Raw genomic sequence first — 22,825 nt, 5'->3', positions numbered from 1 at the left:
TCATTATTTACTCTTCTTCAAGTGGTTCCAAACCCTTTATGAGTTTCTTTCTTCTGTTAAACAAAAAAAGGAGATAATTTGACACAATTGAAGTCAATGGTTGCCAGTGTTCAAAAAAAGAAAGAAAATCAAATAGGTTTGGAACAGGTAAGGTGATTCTGAGTGAACAATCCCATTAATTATTTGTCACTTATTGCATTTAAAACCAAACAAAACATAAGTGTTGCAGAGCCAACACAGCAGCCAAACCCATGTCTGAACTCACTTGGATGCCAGCTTCTTGCACTGATAATCAACCAGCAGGTACACGTCTCCCTTATCAGTGACGCAGACAGTGGCTCCATTGCTGGCCGCCACCATAGAGATGGTCACATCCTTGTGGAGCAGAGCGGACACCTGTCGGGGAACGGTCACGCACTTCTCTCCATTGGGCTCCAGCAGGTAACCTGAATGTGTCACAATGGTTGAGCCACAACTTTTCATATGGGAAGAGGCAAATGAGGTAGATGCTGTGATGAAAATGAAGGAGGGGGATTTGCTGAGAGATTTTAGATCAGTTAAACAATCTGTTTGTAGTCTCGTCACTCGACAAAATTACTATTAGACTAAAGTGCTGCATTTGATATTATAAATCAATCACATTTTTTTTTGTCATGTTAGCAACTGTGGACATTCACAAGTTTAGTTACGGTCATTCTGATCCATTAAACTGTTACTTAATTGGTGTAAATGAACCTAGACCTATGGAAACTTATGGGGTGCCCCAAGGCTTGGTTACAGGCCCATTGTTATTCTTATATGCTTTGGACGTTCACATTAGGAAATTTGCTTTTATAGCTTTGTTCTGTTACGTAGACCACAACCATCTTCAAATTTATTCCAGATCTGATACATTTTCTAGCGTTTACAATAGGGTTGCACGATATTAGAAAAAATCTGTCATTCGACTTTTTGTTTTTCTGCGATAAATATGGCCATTTTTACAACAGTTCTGTCTGGTTCTCTAATCTGATTGGCTGATAGCTGTGCAATATTCCAATAATAAAGCACTCGTACAGCCTCCTCACCTTTTTGTATTTCTCTGCCCACATAGAGTGACAGCAGATCAATAAACTCACCACAGTTTGACAAATATTGCAGCTGATGGACAACATAATGTACTTTTGAGGTTTTTTAGTAGACAATGTAGTTGTTTGTATTGCAACTATGCAGTTTAATTATAAGGATAGTGCCTATTTTAAATATTTATAGTTTCGGAGATTCAGTCATTGAGCAGAGCAAAGACAGTTGACGTTCCACCACAAGATGGCGACAGAGACCGCATAATAAGTCCTTAAAGGAGAAAACTAAGCGTAAGTTTCTAACTACAGCAGAGCAAATTATTGTAAAAGAAAAGTGACACTCTAAGTCGATCTTTCTCTTTTGTGTTTTGTAGTTCTGTATTTATACTACAGTAATATGGTAGTGTTCGATTTGCTTTGGCTTTTTCTAGAGGTTATTTGTTGTGATTTCCCGATTGCAAAAGAGAAATACTGGGAAATCTCTGCAGACTAAGATGGCATTTCATGCTGTTCAGCCTTATAATCTTAAAATGTGAGCAAAATCGCCGCTTTTGTCAACACTTTAGACATTACGCTACAGAGCCATTCAAAGACTAGCGCTAAAGTGATGTTAGTGAAGTAGCAATGGTTTCTGCTGTTCTGACATCAGCTGCAGATGTGAATGAATGGCGGAACAAATTAGTTCCTCATTCAAAAGGATTTTTGAGACTTTCAGTGTTTGGCTTCCTTTTATACAGTATATAGACCAAACTGTTGTACAAGCACAATATCACATGAATAGCAGTGCGATATGGCTGTATATCATCACTGGAGGGGGACTCCACCAAGGCATTCGGCCTGCGACCTCGAGCAAATGCACCAGTGCCAATATACAGCTATATCACAACGCTACTCCTGTGATCTTGCTCATATATACATACAATTTCACTGGAAAACTGCTATTTGACAAGAAAGTATTCAGTTAGAATGATTATACAAAAAAAGTAATAAAAATTACAAGCAAATATAAAAAAAGCTAAGATAAACTTGAAATAAACTGTGTTTTATGGTTTTCAGGACAGTCAAATTGTATTCAGGGATCGAATTTGAATAATCAAATCTAAATTAACAGTGCAAAACTCTTTTCTGATTTAATTCAATACATTTATTCTTTATTAAAAGTTACAAATGGTAAAATTTTTGTGCCTAAACGCTTTTAACTCTCTCAGACCTTAAAACCATGTGCAAATGAAAAACTTTCAGTCCTGTTTGGTTAAACTCTGCAATAACTATACAGTGATGTTTTTCTCCTGGTCCACTATAATCAGAGCTCAACAATGCATGTCCTGTGATGTGACTATTGTACATGTGCACATTGCAATATCGAATATCACATTGCTGAAACGATATATTGTGCAGCCCTAGGTTATATGTTGGCAGATTGGAAACTTTGATGGAATTTCTTACCAAGTTGGCCTCCATTTAATCCTACAGTATATACAGCATCTCTGGTCCAAAGAACAGTGTGGAACCTGCCGGCTGCAACACCGATCACAGACCTCCCTTTTAGGGACTTTGATGTGACCTGTAGTCAATTTGAAAGAAAAAAACAATTGTTGAAATTACACATAAAGGCATATTTCACAAAATTGAAAATGGAGAACAATGTTTTTCATGTCTTAGGAGAAAGCATGCTTTGGAGTTTCTAATTGAATGGACGTACGTGCAAACCCATCAAATTCCTCCATTTATTTCAAACCTGTTTGAGTTTTTAGTTCTGCTGAGTGTAAAAAAAGATATACTGAAGTATGATGGAAAAACAGCCATTGATTTATTATTTTGTGTTTCTACTATTAAGGTCAAATGGCTGCTTTTTGCATACATTCTTCAGCAAACTTTTTTTTGTTTGTTTAAAAGAAGAAAGAAATTGATAAAAGTTTAGAACCACTTTTCTAGGTTTGAGTAAATGGTGAGGAAATTTAAGCTTTTCAACTATCCCTTTAAAGGTTTAAGACACCTTGAAGAACTATTGTTGAGATTAACAGATTTGTGTGTTGAGCATCATTTAAGACATTAGCACCTGTCAGCTTTAACTTCATCTTTAGAGTTTAAAAACATTGTTTTCATAATCCACAGAGCTTTTTCTGTGATGCTCTCAGGGCTGATACAGCCAACCTGTTTGTGTGCAGCAAGCACTTTATGTTTGGAGAGCAGTATGAGAATTGGAGAATAGCAGACTTTGTCTTTTATCAGTTGAGTTTGTTACCATTCAGACACATCGCCTATATCCGTGATGCGGTGTTCGCACATGTTTAAAATCCTTCAGATTACCGACAGGGTTAATGGTTGGAATGGATAAGGCAAGAGACCTGCTGCCATCCACGTTGTCTGCATTCAGAACCAGGGATTAAGGAGGAGAGCAGTCCCCCACACTCATAGCTTTAATATAAACACGATTATCTTTATAATGATAGAACAAATTGTGGCTATAAATTATATGAAATTACCAACAACCTATCATATATGTTGCAGGGTATTAAATTATTTACCATTTATTTCTGTGCATTTTAACTTTGTAAACTATAAAATCGTGCGTCTCCTCACATTTTTTTTTATCTTGTGCTGGTGAGCCAACTAAGAAAAGCCCTTCTTTTTCCCCTGCTCTGCCAGCCATGCCCACTCCTGCCTCTGCTCACAGAGCTCCACGCCCATCTCAGAGCATTTTTTTAAAATTCTGAGGTAGATTTGAACCGAAAGATGGGGTTTCATGACCCTTTAATAATTTTGTTGGTGGTTACTGGTGTGAGATCTGTCATTAACATGGGATCCACCAATAGAGAACCACAATAATTTAAATGAATTCCTCTTGGAAAAACAATAAATAAATAACAATGTATAAATAACTAAAGCTTATATTTCATAACGATGTTATGTCTTAAAAACACATATAAAATAAAATACTAAAAATAAATAAAAATATGAAATATAATAAAAAAAGTAATTAAAATAAAAACTGCATTAAAAAAATTGTGAAATACAATTAAAAAATTAAATTAAATCAAATAGTTTTTTTTAATCTAATAAATAAATTTTTTATAAAATAAGAAATAAAATACTATTTAGAAATACATTTTTAAAAAAAATTTTTTTAAAGAAATTAAAGGCATTTTAGTTCTCAATGTTTTGTGTACGTGGCCCAAGGCTGACTGACCTGTTTGGGAACTGAGCTGGACGTAGGAGGAGGTCCGAGACCCAGCTGATGGTGGGTGTTAAGCCCAAAAGTGTAGACATACCCTTCCTCAGTCAGAACCACAGTGTGATCTCGTGCTGCAGCAATCTGTGAACAGTGATGAGACAGAAGCCCCTCCACCATCCGAGGAACCTTTCATATGACCACAAACACCAAGTCTTAGAAATACAGCAGATGAAGAAATACTTTCATTACCTCCGGCTAACTCGACTTACCAAATAAGTGTTTTCATCACCATGCCCAAGTCTCCCACCCTGTCCGTGTCCACATGTGTACACTTGACCTTTCTGGGACAGGAAGACCGAGTGGAACTTACACAGCACCACCTGAAATAAAAAAAAAAAAAAAGAAACAACGTTTAATTATCATCAGCATCATCAAATTAAACTTATTCATTCATTTTCCTTCGGCTTAGTCCCTTAATTAATCAGGGGTCACCACAGTGGAATGAACCGCCAACTTATCTAGCATATGTTTTACACAGTGGATGCCCTTCCAGCTGCAACCCAGTACTGGGAAACAGCCATACACACACATACACTTTAATTCACCTATAGTGCCGTGTTTGGACTGTGGGGGGAAGCCAGAGCAAGAAAACCCAAACCAACACGAGGAGAACATGCAAACTCAGAACAGAGATGCCAAGTGACCCAGCCGGGATAGAACCAGCAACCTTCTTGTATATATTGTATATATTTAATACAAAGCATTAAGCTGATCGGTCAGTACTGGTCACTTGACTCGGATGACCTTGCAGCATTTTGAAAAGTTGAGATGTTTTCAATTTGCGAGCGCGTCACACCGTGTGCGCTTTGCTCACAATATGAACAATTTTTTCAGCGCTCCCAGAAGACACAATATGTGAACGGCCTCTTAATTGTACAAAATGTTTATGATACACCAATAGTAGATTCGTTATGTGTTACAAAACACTTTGTAAAGTAATATTTTCTGTCTTTTAGTGAATATATTCTATGAAGGACTTGCTTTGTTTACCGAATAAGTGGATCTTGATTAATTTGCATTGTAAACACTAAATAAAAGTTAAAAAGAAGTTTTTTTTCATATATTAAGTTTTTAGTTGCAATACTCCCAAAATAATTTAGCATAAATCCACAACGGGGGAGAGGCAGTGGCGCAGTAGGTAGTGCTGTCGCCTCACAGCAAGATTCGCTGGCTCGAACCTCGGCTCAGTTGGCGTTTCTGTGGAGTTTGCATGCTCTCCCTGCCTTCGCGTGGGTTTCCTCAGGGTGCTCCGGTTTCCCCCATAGTCCAAAGACATGCGGTACAGCTGAATTGGGTAGGCTAAATTGTCCGTAGTGTACGAGTGTGTGTTTGAACGTGTGTGTGGATGTTTCCCAGAGATGGGTTGCGGCTAGAAGGGCATCCGCTGCGTAAAAAACTTGCTGGATAAGTTGGCGGTTCATTCCGCTGTGGCGACCCTGGATTAATAAAGGGACTAAGCCGACAAGAACATGAATGAATGAATAAATCCACAGATTTTTTTTTACAAAATTCTGCGCAGAAACCGAAAAAAATAAAATAAAAATGTCCGCAGATTCTGTCTAGCCCTACTTCTGATTAAAAGTTGTTGTACGTCCGCCAGTTCCCGCCTCTGAATGTGCAAGTTTTAGCTATTCGTACATTAAGTTAGCGTTCAGAAAAAAACAAAACATCAGCAAAGAAACTCGACACAGAGGAACATAAAATCTGACTGCCAGCTAGTGTTTCAGAAGTGTTATTGCAGAGCAACACAAACAGCTCGCAGAAGTATAAATGCACAGCTGCACGCAAGGCAGGCACCGTGAGTCACGGCGATCACTCGATAAACCAGCCTTAATGCAATGGACATTGTGGATTGAGACACCTTCATGAAGCACATACCTTTGAGGCAATGTCAAATAAGATATCATAGGAGATTACTGGTCGATTAAAAAAAACAGAGCCGAACAAGAAAGCAGCAGGCCAGAATGAACCAGCTGCGCTGTGCTCATCATGAGGGCTTGACTTTTAGCCATGACAGCTCTGCCCTTTCTGTGGGGCGGATGCCAGCGATGGATCAGCTCAGAGTCGACTACAGCCGCGCAGGGGTGCCAAGGTCAACATCATCACTAATTTAACACTCCTCAAGGTCCAAACAGAAGCAAGAGATGTTCTGTAAAGCGTCCAAACTCTGCGCTCAAAGAACTGACTGGCACCTGCTCTCGCCCGCTGCCATACGCACGCGTTCGCAGTGCTTATTTAATCTGCTGCCATTATTCTTGAATGAATATTTTAATATTTAACTGAAAGCATCTGCAGAACAGAGCGGCGGGTCACAATGCGCTCTCTTTCCATGTAAAGGGGGGCATCAAAGTGCCGATGAAAGGGTCAGGAAACAGGATCCGCCATCACAATGAGCATTGTAAAATTAAAAGGACTGAGCTGCACTTCAGAAATTAATTAGATGAATGTAAGTACACGCACTCAACAACTCAACAATGATGTGCAAAATACTTCTTTTCAGAGGGCCAGACGCGAGCTTTAAATGGTTGACAGATTTGGTTACCATGTTCACATCGATCACGTCTTTAACCTCTTCTCCTTTCAAAAATGTCCAAATCCCAAATGAAAGGGGTGACAATGGGATCATGCAACACTACTGGATCACATTTCCCCATCCACATATGAGCACATGCTGGTTATCAATCCAAAATGCAAATGAGTCCCCGCTTTGACCATGGAAAAAAGGGAAACTTATCCACCGTTAAAAGCATGATGTTGGCATGAGCCGAGCTTTCAGGGTCAACTATGCCAAAGCAGTGAAAGTCACCCTAGCGTTCACCGATAGGCCGTTTCCACCAGCATGAGCAAGGTGCTAGTTCAGAAGCAGGTCGCACACCAGAAGCGCCACTCGGCGCCGCGACACGGCGCGCACATGACAGTTTAAAGTTTCGCACACCAGACGCGCACATTCGAATGATATTTAACATGAAACTAATCAGATGGCGCTCTGTGGCGCGGCTGAAAAATGAACTGCGTCCTGAGCCGTCGCCGGGTGCCGCAGACAGCCGCCGACTTGCGGCGCCGGAGTGTGTATCCTGATAGAAACCTATGTTTAGAATTCTAAAATGCATGGCGCTGCGTGGCGCTGCGCGGCGCCCCGCCGAGCGGCGCTTCTGGTGTGCAACCTGCTAGAGCCAGTGCTATTGTCGGTTCGTCTGAGAAGCTGCTTTGTTAGAAGGAATACTTGTTATAGAATACTTGCAGCAATGTTTTGTTAGTTTGTCATCCACTGAGAAAACGGTTGATGGTTGTCTATCAACGACAGATGACAAAGAAGCGCAAGCTGAAATTGTGTTAAAAATAGTTAAGGTAGTGACGTACACTCACACTTTCCTTACGCTTAGGTGAACACTCCCCTAAAATGTTTTCTACAGTGCCGTAAATTAAATTTGGTCGATTAGAAGCGATATTCCACGGTTATTTTAAATACTGCACTCAAACGAGTTTTAGTTAATCCGGTTGATCACAGTTATCCCACCCTCAGCCCATGACACAAGTGGTTCTTACTTCTAGTCCAATAGGACTTAAATTTCATTTGGCTAAATAATCCCTTTATCTCTCTTTTTTATCCCTCATGTGGGTCTAATGCTGGAGTTTCTTTCTTCTGTTGAACACAAAACAAGATATTTGGCTGTTTCTCAATTGCAAGAACGCTGAGAACAAACTCGTATTCTTGTTGAGACCGTTCTTGCCACGTTACCTCAAAGGAACGAACTGAGGAAAGCACTAAAACAGAGAACGTGTCCTGAGAAATGAGATGCTGCGTTCTTCCTAATGGCAGTTAATTTTGACAGCAAATTTTGATTTCGTTTTAGTCGTAGTCTTTTGACTAAAATTCCATTTATTTTCAATCATATTTTAGTCTTCTGAATCATTTTAGTCGACTTAATTTCATAAGATTTTAGTCGACTAAATTTATTCTTGATTTAGTTTACTAATTGGTTTACTTTAAATGTAATTTTATTAAAACATTGTATACATTTATTTATATAAAATATTCTAATTTAAAATTTTATAAAACTGTATTATTAAAATAAAGCCCTTTCATTGAAGACCAAAAATTAAATATGCATTGTTTATTTATATCATAAGTAATATGTAAAATTATGTGTCGGCAATCAATCCACATTTTAAAACAGTAGCCATACTGAAAATGCAGGAGCGTGCAAATATTTAGCAAATCCTTTATTTTAACATGTTAAGAAGTCTTTTTAACCAGTCTGTTGAACAGTTTTAAGCCAATAAATCTTTGAAAGGGCTTAAAATAGTTAAAGTCCACTTTGCAATGTCAGTCTACCAAGCTTTACTCTTGTAATTGGTATAACAGTAGTTGGTGCTCAGCTATAGCACTGATTAAATAAGTAATGATATTTGACTGGTAAATGATAATATGCAACATATAACACATTCCTCAATCACATTCTCGTGTTGTTTTTATTAGTCAACAAAAATATTAGTATTTTTTTTTATTATAGTTGTCGTCATCACTTAATTTTTATTTCGTTTTTTATTGTATAGTTTTTTTTTTTTTTTGTTAAAACTGGTTCGTCACAAAAATTTTGATGAATTTTTTTCAGCAATGAAATTAACACTGCCTGGTGGTCACATGATCATGTGTTTTTAACAGAAATTATTTAAACATTACAGAATTAATACCTGATTTAATGTTTTCCCCCCTTTTCACAAAATATACTATGCATAAAAACCTTACAAATATACTTTGCACAATATAAATATACATTTTAATATGAATTTCAGCAAATTAACACCCTTAATGCGTTTAGGCCTCTATTACAATTAAGTCTCATTTAGTGAAACTCCTGAGACAAAAAAAAAGTATATATATATATATATATATATATATATATATATATATATATATATATATATATATATATATATATATATATATATATATATATATATATATATATATATATATATATATATATATGAACTTCAATAATAAATCTACTGTATATAAAATGCTGCGCTTCACACCTCCTTTATTCAGCCGAAATTACTTCTGAGACTTCTAAAGCTAATTTTGCGTTCAAGTCTGCATCCTCAATATCAAGAACGCATTCGGGAACTTTCAAGCGCCCTTCGTTCTTCCAGTCTTGAGTTTTGGAACTGAACTTTATCGGTTGATGACGTTACACGAGAACTCAAGGACGCAAGAATGCTGAAGAAAGCATATTACGAACTGCCATTCTGAAGAATGCTGGTTGCTGGCAACCATTGACTTCCATAGACATAAACAACCACCATGCAGGACAATGAATACCAGAATTTTTCAAAATATATTTAGTGTTCAACAGACCAAAAAAGAATTGTGAAGGGTGAGAAACGGGTGAACTATCCCTTTGAGAACCACTCTTCTAGGTTCAAAGCTAGTGCTTTGGGTGCCGAAAGACAAAAATTTGGCTTCAAACCAGCACTGGAAACTCTGTGGTGAAAAAGAGGAGTGACATCTGCAACATGTGCAAGGTCCAGCACAAAGAGAGTCTCTTCAACAGCAGGAAGGTCATTTTCATCCTTGAGGGAATTCATTTTCAAGAGCAATTTACAGGGAAACAAAGAGGTCTAAGTTTCCTCAGGTGGTTTGCAAAGACCCTTTGAGATGTTTGTTTTTAAGCAGGTCCCAGTGAGGAGCCTGTTATCAAGACAACACCAGCAAGTCCTCTGTTTTTTTTTTTTACCGTCCTCTTGTTGTCACACACAACCCTGGGGAGATTTAGGCCCTGCTAGACTGAACGCACCACGGGGAATGCAGGGGAAGATTTCAAAACGCTAAATGCCTCATCAGCAGAAGTGGAGAAATAAAATGTAAAAATAGCTGGTGGTTTTTTAATACTGTAAGCATGGTACATTCATTAAGTTAATTTATTTTTTTTTTTTTTGCTTGGCCTGTTTTTCCTCTATTTTTATGTTGAATGAGTCAGGTCACTGTGACTGTCTTTAAAGTTTTATTAGTTCCCCTGCTAACTTTCAAGTGGAGATGTTGTCAGTGCAACACTCCTAAGTGTAAATCTGTGATAATGCAAATGTCTGAGAGACTCAATTTTGGTGATTAGATCAGTGTGGGTGAAACATCAGTCCATACAAGAGCCTTTCATCTTTTTATATATTTTTTTTACATTCTTTGTTCAAATGTTCATGCTAATTCTGTCTCCACCTTTAAGCACAGTGTATAATTACAGTGTAAGGGGTGGTTTACACAGAACGTGCTAATTTTCTATTGTTTTTCAAGTAAACAAACTCTGGACGGACGCATTACGCTTAATAATGCCTCGCATCTCGTGGCCGATCACTTTAAACAAACTTTTCACAATCAAAGGCACTTTTTTTAAAGGTTTTCTAATGGCGATGAGTGTTTTGCACGCTGCGTGCCTCAGGTAACCGCCTGCTGCTGCACCACACGTTTTTTGAATTATGCTCTGAGCATCTGAAAAAAAAGTTTGAGCAGAAAAAGCATGCAATGCTAGACACTTCTATTTTCATTGTCCAATTAAATGAAAGCAGAGGCAGACCATTACAGCAGTAGTGCTCGTGCACAATAGGCAGCTGATTGAGTTGCTGCCCAGCAATGCTGCCTTTTTTGTTGACAAGAAAAAAAAAAAAGAGCACTGTGCTTTTTATGTCGCTAAGCAACTATGGGATCAAATTCCCACCTAAAGTATTGTGGTTGCGAAAAAAAATAGTGCGTATAAATCAAAATATTGACATCACGTGGAAAATAATAACATGCAACACCAGAAACTAAACGCAGATTAAGGGTGCTTTCACACCTACACTTTTGTTTCGGATCATGTCTCGTTTGCCCAGTTAACGCGGTTCGTTTGGCATATGTGAACAGGGCAATCGCGCTCTGTTCCGCGCCATTCCCCTCGATTGAAACGAACCCTGGAGCGGTTCGATTGCAGTGAGTAAGCGATCCGATCCAAGCGCGGTTATATCACAGTGTTTTATGAATATGTAATATAGGCATACGACTATATGAAAAGAGAATTATGAGTAAGGCGGGAAGTTTTGCGAGTCTCCGGATGCCCGCAAATGAGTGATGATCTCCCGCTAATCTCGCGTCTCCCTCGCAGTCCTCAAAAAGGCATCGTCCCGCACCCTTCTCACCCCTCCCCACCAAGTCTCTCCTCAGACATGTCGCACGCGCGCAAACCTTCTCAATCACCACCAAACCACCACCTCTCCTGACAGCTGAGCGGGACTCTGCAAAATAAACCCTGACACTCTGACCAATGTGAGGAGAGTTTACTCGCACGTGACTTGTTTTAGCTCTTTTGGTCCGATTAGAAACTTTGCAGTGTGAAAGCGAACCGCTCCAAGAACAACAATGTAACAATTGTAATCTCTGTTTCGGAACAACTGAATCGATTTACGGGTGTAAAAGCACCGTAAAAAACAACAAGGCCATAATGAACGCGAATCAAAAATAAAAACACGTTAAGACAAAATAGTTTTTCCATTTTTTTATATATGGAAAGGATAAAGCAGTGCAGTGTTCGGGTGTTTTGAGTTTGTCTGAGCTGATTAGTCTACCAAAATGTATATATTCCATATAAGCTAAAGCTGATCAGTCAATTCTTGTCACGTGACTCGCAGTGCACTCGCAGGATTCATTCAACTGGTTGTGTCTGGTCTGAAAAGTGTTAGAGCGTCACCTCCACAACGAACTTGTGCGAAGTCTATTAAAGACGTGATATGTGAACGGCCCCTAAAAGGCCGCTGTCATTTGCTATCTCCATCAGCTGATCTTCCTGAACAGGTGGATTCACCTGATTTGTTGACAAATGCGTTGCGGATCCATTCCTGGGCAGTTCGTGGGTCCTTTACTGGGCCTTTTCCCCCTAGCAAAGAAACTTCCTAAAGACGTCTGTTTATTACTCATTTTGCTGCTTATGGGTTACATTTGGGCGCTCAAGTGACCGAGATGTAAGTGAGAGAATATGGTCATTTTTCAAAATGACTCGCATAATAAATAAAATGGACGTAATTAATGATATCTTGTGCAGGCCGGTAACAATTGATCCACGATTAAGGACCAATGCATTATAATTTTATACACAATGTCAATATTTTGATTTACGCCCATTTTTTTTCTATTTGCGACCACAGTATTTAAGGTGGGAATTTGTTACCATAGGCAACCACTTATCTTGACAAGACAAACACTGCTGTCACCTCAATGGAAATTCTGCCTCTGCTTTTCAATTGATTGGACAATGAAAATGGATGCAGCAGACATAGCACGCTTTTTCTGCTTTAGAGTTGGCTTTTTTTTTTTTTAATACAGGCGCACAGAGCGCAATGGCAAAAGCACGAGGCACAGCAGCCAGTTAAATGAAAGCCAAGCAGCGCACATAACAAATGTTCAAGACATTTGCAGCCATTAGAAAATGATTCAAAAAGATTCCTCCTAATGCTACGTTCACACCAGACGCGGAACGCGCATCAAGCGCAAGTAATTTACATGTTAAGTCAATGCAAACGCGTGAATAGACATTCTGTGGCGCGACACGCACAAATGACGCGAATTGCGCGGTGTGAATGGATCGATACGCGTGAATGGCACAATACGCGCGGATTGAGCGTTTTGCGGGTTTGATGCGCTTAACGCATCAAATCACTCAAGTTCGAAAATCTGAACTTCAGCTGACATTCGCGCCGCGTTAACCAATCAGGAGCTTGCTCTTGTGGGGGCGTGATTGTGATTTATCGCCTTTTGTGGGTGCCCCAGGGGGAATCCTCTAGCCGACACCGACAAGAAGTTTATTAAACTGGGCTGGGCTCAGTCAGAAGCACCGCTGAAAGCCTCCGTCAGCCAGGTTCAGTTTCTGGAGGAGTTTATGAGCTCACAGAGCTGGATGCACCTCTGAAAGGATGAAGTGGACTCAGACACGACCCTAAACGTATCGACGCTGTTTTTCAGTCTTCATAAAGCACATAAACACTGTTATTTTCTGCATAAAATCCATGTCAGCCATTTAGCAATGAAGCTAGAGTCACCGGGCAGACAGAAGCCCTGCCCATTACGCGAATCTGCGTTTGTTCTGAAGTGATTTTGACGCGTGAATGAAGCGGATTTGGCGCGCGAATGAAGCGAGTAAACTCAAATGTTCACGCGGCTATTTACGTGCGAATAGCGCGATTTATCTGCGCGTTCCGCATCTGGTGTGAACACAGCATAACACAAAAAGCACGTTCCACCTAACACAGCCCTTAGTTAGACTTGGATGTCATCAGCAAGTTCTGAATAAAGAATCCTGCTTGAAGATACCTTAAAGTCTTCTCCTTGCTTCTGAGTTTCCAACAGAAGGACTACAAGTTTAAGAGTGTCCATATTATCACTGCTGAAAACATCTAAAGGCAAAAGCCAGCAGACAAAATAGATATTAAACTAAATTAAACTTCAGCCTGAATGAGCAACTTAATTTAATGCGCCGATACTGAGCATGAAAAAGATCTGCCAAGTTACAAAGTCCACTCCAAAGGAAGGTATTATCTACATCAGTAAGCACTGTTGAGCTCTTACAAACAATAGGACTGCACAATATGACCTGAAACCAAACACTGATTAACTGAACACTTTAAATCCTTTATTATTAATTAAAATTTTTGATTACTTTGTTGTCACTTTAAAAATGTAAAAAATAAATAAATATTGATTTATTTTTTGACTCTCACAGTTCAAACCATATTTGCTTGAAATTAAGATGTCTTGTACAAAAAAAGAACATAATAAATATATTGAATATGATTAACTTTAAAGACACTATAAACCTTAATATTTACCTGCTTCACATAGATTCCAGATCTTGAAAACAGATCCACGATCTCAGGATGCTGTCTGCTCTCCTGGTTTCCATGTCCCAAGCTGAAATTGGTGTTGTTCCCCCAAGTGTACACTTCAGTAGGGTCTGGAATGAGATCCGACAGAAGACTAAAATCAATAAAGCCTAACTATGATCCATTTGTTCATCTGCCATTTGTTTCTGAGTGCAAGCCTCCACTTTATTAGTAGCCCAATTTATTGATCTTATTCTGCAATGTGGAAGTGCGCTTGTTTTTGCAATTGTTTTAAAACTTATGGGGGAAATGACTAGGAATAATAAACGGCAGAAAACGGTCAAACTACTTGCTCTACAAACAAGTGTGTTCATGACTATAGATAAAAAGGAGAATAATATGATTATAAAATATATTAATTTGCAACAAAGCAGCATAACGAGCTGTTTTTAACATCTAAAAATGAATAGAAGCGAACAAGACCAGAAGTCTTGAGCCAAAAAGATTCAAATGGCTGCATCTGCTCATACTCGAAGATTAAGGTCAATAGCACCATTAAGCTTTTAAAGTCTCGTGGTATATACACCATTAGGGTCTTCATCAGTCTTCAGATTTACACCATTTAAACAACTCAAAAAGGATGAATAAATGTCTAGAAAACTAAGATTTTACTATGAGATAAGGAGATAATCATGCTTCTTTGGAAGTATTACACTACAGTTCATCAAAGTATTACACTTTGAAGAATTTATAAACATAGAGAAACCTGACCTGTGACAAGTATTGATTTAAGTAAACATATTTAACATATTTTATTTGAATAACTTGCATGCTGTTATGTTCCACTCAATAAATAAGAGTGATGAAGGACTGCCAAATACTTATACATATAAACAGTTACCAAAACGTACTATATTTGAGTTCACATTAACATTACATATTTAGTGTCTAATTCACGAGTTAATGCTTTAGAAAACATGACCTATCAATTAACAAATGTAAAGAGATACATTAAAATATGAGTTAGTTAACATTTAAGGGGACCTTTTATGCCCTCTTTTACAAGATGCAAAACAAGTCTCTGACGCTCCTACCACGTGTAGTGAAGTTTCAGCTCAAAATACCGCAAAGATAATGTTTTATAACTCTTTGAAACTGCTCCATTTTAGGCTTTAATCCTATTGTGCCGTTTTTGGTGACTGTCACTTTAAATTTAAATGAGATTGTATTCCCAGCCCTCTCTTTTGAAAAGGGTGGAGCTATAAATGTCCAAGTGGTACCATAGCAGCAGATTCAAAATTCTATTGGCGGACGGCTGCTTCTCACTTAGGGCCGTCAATGCTAATGAGAGAGAAATTATTATTGATGGGCGGGGCTTTTCCCTTCTGATAACACACACAAAGGGAGAATGTGAATCAAAGGCCCTGTTTACACTAATGCGTTTAGTTTGAAAACGCATAAGTTTTGCTACGGTTACGCCATTCGTCCACAATACGCCGGAGTTCTCGAGCGCCGAAAACGGAGCGTTTTGAAAACGCTGGAGAGCCTGTTTTCATTCTGAAACGCTGCTGCTCTGTCTCAGTGTGGATGAGGAAAAACGGAGACATCTGAATACTGAGGCGGGGCTGCTGAGATTCGCTACCTGATTGGGGCTTTTGTGTCATTGCGTATCCTTCCCTTATTCGTCAAGCCCCTATCACATGACTATAACACATGGCTTTAACGCTACCGGAAGACAGTACTGTAAACAACAACATGGGCACAGAAATGGGAGCGTTGTTTGCACTATTGTCTGTTTTAGGCGTCATTGTGCAGTTATTCATTTGTTACGTTTAGTAACAACTCGACCTCGCTTTCTTTGCCATCGTGTTTAATGTTCAACCGGCGGTAGTTGACTAACAGTAACCAAATGCCTTTTTTTTTATACTAGAACGCGCATGCCCAGAGTGCGCGAATGGTCACGTGATATACGTTTTTGGTGGCGTAGTGTGGACGGAGATATGTTCAGAGACGCTAGGTGAAAAGCTAGTGTGGACGCGGATCGTTTATGATCTTAAACGCCGTTTTAGAACTAAAATGCACTAGTGTAAATGGGGCCAAAGTGTTTCTGCAGACGTTCACACACTAGCTAAACATACCGTACTATGACGTCAAATGAACCCGGGTGCGGACCAAAAGTGATAGTGTGAAAGCACCCTAATCCTCTTATATGTGATTTTTGCATAATAGGTCCCCTTTATATATATATTAAATAACATGCTAATATATGTTTAGTTAACATAAATATAGATTGAGTAATGGTTAACAGATGTGGTAATCCATATTTACTAATGCCTTAACCTTAATGTAAAGTCTTACTATGCTTTTACTACATGAAAACAAGAGATACTTCTCAAAAGTTTTTTATAACACTGATATTGAAGAGGAAGACTGACAAAAATGAAAAAAATATCTTAAAGCGAACAATGTTATAAATGAGAGTTGGTACAGTAAAATGAATAGTAGTGAGGAAATGGAACCAATTTAATTACCAGTGTTTTGATACACAACATGCGCTGGACGGTCCTTCATGGTCAGGTCCAGCACAGAAAGACCCTCCTTATCCTGCATGGACAGCGATCCTCCACGCTGGAACGCAAACATTTAATATATTACATTTAATTACATTTAAAAAGATTAAATATTGTTTGTTGAAAAACTGGTAGTGGTTTGAATAACAGTATAATAAAAAGTGTAAAGATTACAATTAATGCACTGGAGTCCTTCAAATGTAATGACTTTAAACAAATAAATTCAAACAGAAGCCTTTCTAAAGTATGACCCAAACACATTTGAATCAAAGACAACCATGCAAGCCAATAAACCAATGGAATGGATGGAGAATATAAAGCAGCCCTGGTGATTCCCGTTCCACAGTTCAATGCGTTTTAAAACCTGCAGTGGCTCTCAAATATATCAGCCAGGAGGCCAATTAACATTATTTACTCATTGCGTCCATACTCCATGAACAAAATCAATTCCCAACCTGCATTTTAAGACCTTTTCATTCAGATATGCATGACAATAGAGAGTCAAGTTCATTTTCGTGCTGACTTTCATGCCACATACGTGATATAAAACTTCCAAAAATCCACCAGCTTTGAATGGAAAATGAACATTTTTGTAATTTGTTTTAAAGGTCCAATGAAATTAAAGTAACGTTATTTAGATGTTAGTATCAGTATGTTAGTCTTCAAGTATATTTGTAAGCTAGTGTGGTACAAAACAATCACACAAATTTGCATTTAGAAAATATAAACATGTAAAACTTGTAGCTTGCCACTTCCGGCTAAATGGATCAATGGTTTATTTCACGTCACCTTTTATTTCAGTTACTCATCAAATCTTGACCAATCAAATGCTCTCTAGTGTCTGACATCCCCCGCCCCCTTTAATACGCTGTTCATTTACTTTTCATTTGATGCACTTGAGCTCAACCACTCTCACTGGCAGAGCTATGATAAAACAAATCGCTAATAGATGTTTTTTTAAAGGGGAGGAGCTACTCTATATCCCGCCCTCTCTACGTTTTTCAGTAAAGATTATGTCAAACATCAAATTAAAAAAATTTACATTTCAAAGCACTTCATGGGATCTTTAAATGGTGAAGTGTGCAATTTCTCACTCTGTAACAGCAACAAAACCAACTGTGATATAAATTTGTGTGCTTGTGTCATTTAACTTAATTAAATGACTTTGTATATTAGTGGTTTAAGGTAAACTACTGTCAACTTGTTGATGGTTAGTATCACAGTTTCAAAATTTTCATTATCATGAAGACTGTTGATTGTTTACAACGTCATTAAACTAATTGCAAAAAAATCAAAATAAATCAAAAAAGGCAGCAATACAGACAATTCCATATAAAGTTGAAGTCAGAATTATTAGACGCCCTTTGAATTTTTCTTCTTTTTTAATTATTTCCCAAATAACGTTTAACAGAGCAAGAAACTTTTCACAGTATGTCTGATAATATTTTTTTCTTCTGGAGAAAGTCTTATTTGTTTTATTTCGGCTAGAATAAAAGCAGTTTTGAATTGTTTAAACCATTTAAAGGACAAAATTATTAGCCCCTTTCAGCTTTTTTTTGTCTACAAAACAAACCATCGCTTTATAACAACTTGCCTATTTACCCTAATCTGCCTAGTTAATAAAATTAACCTAGTTTAGCCTTTAAATGTCACTTTAAGCTGTATAGAAGTGTCTTGAAAAATATCTAGTAAAATATTATTTACTGTCATCATGGCAAAGATAAAATAAATCAGTTATTAGAGATGAGTTATTAAAACTAATATGATTACAAATGTGTTAAAAAAAAATCTTCTCTCCGTTAAACAAAAATTGGGGAAAGAATTAAACAGGGGGTCTAATAATGGTTGGCCGCGCCTACTTGTGGCTTCTTTTGCGCTCTTCAAAAACCTATGGGTGACGTCACTACGTCAAATAAGGCTGCAATACAGACAATTACATATAAAGCTGAAGTCAGAATTATTAGACCCCCTTTGAATTATTCTTCCTTTTTTAATTATTTCCCAAATAATGTTTAACAGAGCAAGAAAATGTTCACAATATGTCTGATAATATTTTTTCTTCTGGTGAAAGTCTTATGGAGAAAGGGTTGTGCAACACTCATAGACTGTATATTTTACAGACTATGAGTGTTACCCAACCCTGCACACCAACAGTACTTATTTTCAACCTCTCCCTAATCAAATACACCTGAAATCAACTCATTAAAACATAACAAGACTCCAAAACCTGAAGTTAAAGAAGGGAGACATACAAAATATGTACTATTGGTGTTTCTCCAGGAACAGCGTTGGGAAAGACTGCTCTAATGTATATCTGAATTAAATCATTTCTTCCTAAGACCATTTTGAGGGATGTAAACAAAAAACAATGGTCCTAACCTATTTCGTGTTGGTTAGTTTGACAACAAACAGGAAATGTTCGTGGGCCAGTGACAATTGCCACATTGAAGTGGTCTATACTGTATCGACATCAGCTCTCACCTTGATGAGGGTTATGAGGCAGTGAATTTGCCCGTAGAAGGCGCTGCGATGCAGTGCAGTCCAGCCAGACTCCTTGTCCTTCGCCAACAGGTCAGCATGTTTACAGTCCAGAAGCCACTGAAGCAGTTCCCGCTTTCCCATGGAGGCTGCGAGGTGGAGAGCTGTGCGTCCGAACTCATCCCGCAGAGTAGCCGAATTGTGACAGTGGACAGACAGGAAGGCCCGCAGACAGGCCTCTGAACCGCTGGTCAAAGCTGAGATCACTTCATCCGCGTGCCTTTCAGAACGGCACTTCGGTGTGCAATCTGGAGTTCCCAGATTCATTTTTGCTTCCCACCCGCAAAACTAAAACCCAAAAAATAACCCAAACCCCACACAATATTTGCTTAATGGTTAAACTTCTCAGACTTACCAAGCAATTATTTCCCTGAAACAACTACAATGGAAAGAAATTTAAAATAATAGCAATAATAAAAAAATATACTGAATGTGTTATGGATTGGTGAATTTGGGGCGCTAGAATTGTGCATGTGTTGAGGTTCCACGGCACCCTAGCGGCCCCAGACTGAAGATCTAGCTCATCTCAGTCCACCATATCAGCCACGCATTCCACAACACATTTGGAACTATCGTCAGCATCAAAGGAAATACAAAACAAATCTGTACAAAATCTTATAAATATATTCCAGTTGACTCAAAAATAAGTTAACTTCTAATGTGTGTTGTATTTTACAAAAGGCAAATCCTTCAGTTCTTTATAGTCCATTCAAATAGTCCACCAACTTTGAGGGGAAAGACTCCTTCCCCCCAAATCTATTCAACATTTAGGCCTCCATAATTGCAAAAGGTCCCTAAAAAGAAAGAAAACAGAAATTAGTCATCGACTACTATGATTTCCCCATTTAGAATTTACAAATAATACTTTTCTGAAGTTACATTATCAAGGTGAAAGTCCTAATGTGCGAATAGAAAACCAACTTTACCTCAATGAAAACAAAAGATGTCAGGAATAATAATTTAATAATAATTTGCACATTCATTAAATTTAACATTCCCTATATTGTTTACCACGATAATTTGAATATTGGGTCTGAAATGTTATTAAAGTATGACTTCAAATCATCAGCACTATTTAATTGACAGTAAACAGTGTCGTACTTTGATAGTCATCAACTACTAATATGGATTCCCTAGTTAGAATTTGCAAGTAATACTTTTCTGAAATTATATTATCAAGGAGAAAGTCCTAATGTCTGAATATAAAGCCAACTTTACCTAATTTAAAAAAAATTATGGCAAGTATAATACAATTTCCAATCACACATAGCTAACAGCTAATAACACAGCCATCATAGCCAAATGTAAAAGAGCAGAGGTAGTTTGACATTGACAATGGTTTTATATTCACACATTTATTAATTTTAACATTCCCTATATTGTTTACCACGCTAATTTGAATATTGGGTCTGAAATCGCACTTAATTATGACTTCAAAACAACATTAGAACTATTTAATTGACAGTAAACAGTGTCAAACTTAGACAGTCATGTCTGCTAATATGATCTCACTATTTAGAATTTGCAAGTAATGCTTTTCTGAAATTACATTATCAAGGAGAAAGTTCTAATGTGCAAATATAAAGCCAACTTAACCTCAATTTTAAACACATAATGGCAAGAATAATACAATTTCGTAGTGAGGTGTAATGCAAATAACGTTACATAAACGTTTCATAAAAAAAAAAACTATGGTAACACTTTAGTTTAGGTCACAATTCCCAGTATTAACAAACCATTAACTAACACAACTAGCTTAATAAACCACTAATTAACTTTTTATTATTAGATAGTACGGTAGCAGTTGTGTTTAGGTTTTGGACAGGATTAAGGATGCATATGGAGGTAAAGTGGGTTTTATAGTCGCACTTTCGTTCATTTAGCAGTCTCTCTATTTTTTACCATGGTACTTTGAATATTCGATCGGAATTAACATGCAAGTTTGACTTCCAAACTAATTGACGGTGAACAATGTTGTACTTTCATAGTCATTTGCTGCTAATATAATTTCCCTATTTAGAATTTGCCAGTAATACTTTTCTGAAATTACATTATCAAGGAGAAAGTTCTAATGTGCGAATATAAAGCCAACTTTACCTCAATTTAAAAACATAATGGCAAGAATAATACAATTTCGTAGTGAGGTGTAATGCAAATAACGTTACATAAACATTTCATAAAAAAACTATGGTAACACTTTAGTTTAGGTCACGATTCCCAGTATTAAGAAACCATTAACTAACACAACTAGCTTAATAAACCACTAATAACCTGTTTATTAATAGATAGTAGTAAGGTAGAAGTTGTGTTTAGCTTTTGGACAGGATTAAGGATGCAGAATAAGAAAGAGGTAAAGTTGCTTTTTTATTCGCACTTTCGTTCTTTTAGCAGTTTCTCTATTGTTTACCATAGTACTTTGAATATTCGATCTGAATTAGCATGCAAGTATGACTTCCAAACAACATTAACACTATTTAATTGACTGAACAATGTTGTACTTTCATAGTCATTTGCTGCTAATATGATTTCCCTATTTAGAATTTGCAGAGAATACTTCTCTGAAATTATATTATTTAGGAGAATATCTGAATATCCCAATATAAAACCATCTTTACCTTTATCCTTATAACTACTAAAGACAGTTTATGTCTTAATAATAGGCAGGTAATAAGCCAGTAGTTAATAGCATGAGTTGTGACCTAAACTAAAGTGTTACCAAAACTATCAATGGACATGGTATTAAAAAGCACACATAGCTAACAGCTAAAAACACAGTGATCATTGTCAAGTGTGAGAGAGCTGATGTAGTTTGACACCTAACAAATACCTCCTCCATCAGCTAAATATGGCTTCAGCCTCGGTTTTACAGCATTCGGTTCAGGATATTAATGAGCATTAATTATACGATCGTGAATGCACACTTTAATATTTTATTTATATGTATGATTTAACCGTTAAACATTTGGAAAATGCTAATTTCTGACTCACTCGACGTCAGCCTGGGACAACAATAAATACAAACCAAAACAAACACTGTGATGTACACCGGGAAATCACATAATCCACTAAAACACGAGCTGATCGAGTATTTCACACAATAAATGATTGAATCGGTCATGAAGTGTGCGATATGAGTTACTGACACATCATCATTGTATGAACCATATTGGACTGAACTATGCTAAAATACTGCTGCTATCGCTCACTCACCTGATGCTAGATGAAAGAAAGGGCCTTGTTTGTGTTTCCATCTTTACGGCAAATCCAGTAAAACATCTTTAAACGGAATATTGGTGTTTTACAATAACGCTAAATATGTTGCCGCAGAGTTAGACGGTTAAGTAAGAGCTATTTGAGGCATGCAAGAGTAAAACGAATTCTGATTGGCCCGTAAAACATTTATCCTGACATTTTATTGGACAGCTCCACTGCAGACTGTATTGTCATTTTGCGTTGGACGGTACAGCAAGGAAAATACTTTAAAACCATATCCTGAGCTTGCGACACAAACATACGGATTATTTTAATGGAGGACCTCTCATTATTTGTGATATACGTTAAATGGTTTATTTGACAGA

General features: G+C 37.5%; 1 protein-coding gene across 1 annotated transcript in view; it reads right to left on the bottom strand.

The window, feature by feature from the left end:
* ibtk (inhibitor of Bruton agammaglobulinemia tyrosine kinase) overlaps positions 1-22,613 on the bottom strand; it is a 60,543-nt gene extending 37,930 nt beyond the window's left edge. Inside the window, exons 1-8 of the mRNA XM_005157859.6 lie at positions 22,458-22,613; positions 19,191-20,041; positions 16,671-16,767; positions 14,146-14,270; positions 4,506-4,616; positions 4,252-4,422; positions 2,508-2,625; positions 266-446 (exon numbers count right to left, since the gene is read on the bottom strand). Of these exons, the coding sequence (XP_005157916.2) occupies positions 266-446; positions 2,508-2,625; positions 4,252-4,422; positions 4,506-4,616; positions 14,146-14,270; positions 16,671-16,767; positions 19,191-19,514 (1,127 nt within the window). The 5' untranslated portion in view covers positions 19,515-20,041; positions 22,458-22,613. The remainder of the gene's footprint in view (positions 1-265; positions 447-2,507; positions 2,626-4,251; positions 4,423-4,505; positions 4,617-14,145; positions 14,271-16,670; positions 16,768-19,190; positions 20,042-22,457) is intronic.
* Positions 22,614-22,825: the final 212 nt, after the last annotated feature.

Source organism: Danio rerio, chromosome 16 (genome assembly GCF_049306965.1).
Source record: "Danio rerio strain Tuebingen ecotype United States chromosome 16, GRCz12tu, whole genome shotgun sequence".
In the NCBI taxonomy this organism is placed as follows: Eukaryota; Metazoa; Chordata; class Actinopteri; order Cypriniformes; family Danionidae; genus Danio; species Danio rerio.
The sequence above is the reverse complement of the archived record's forward strand: the minus strand, read 5'-3'. Positions and strand labels throughout refer to the sequence as shown.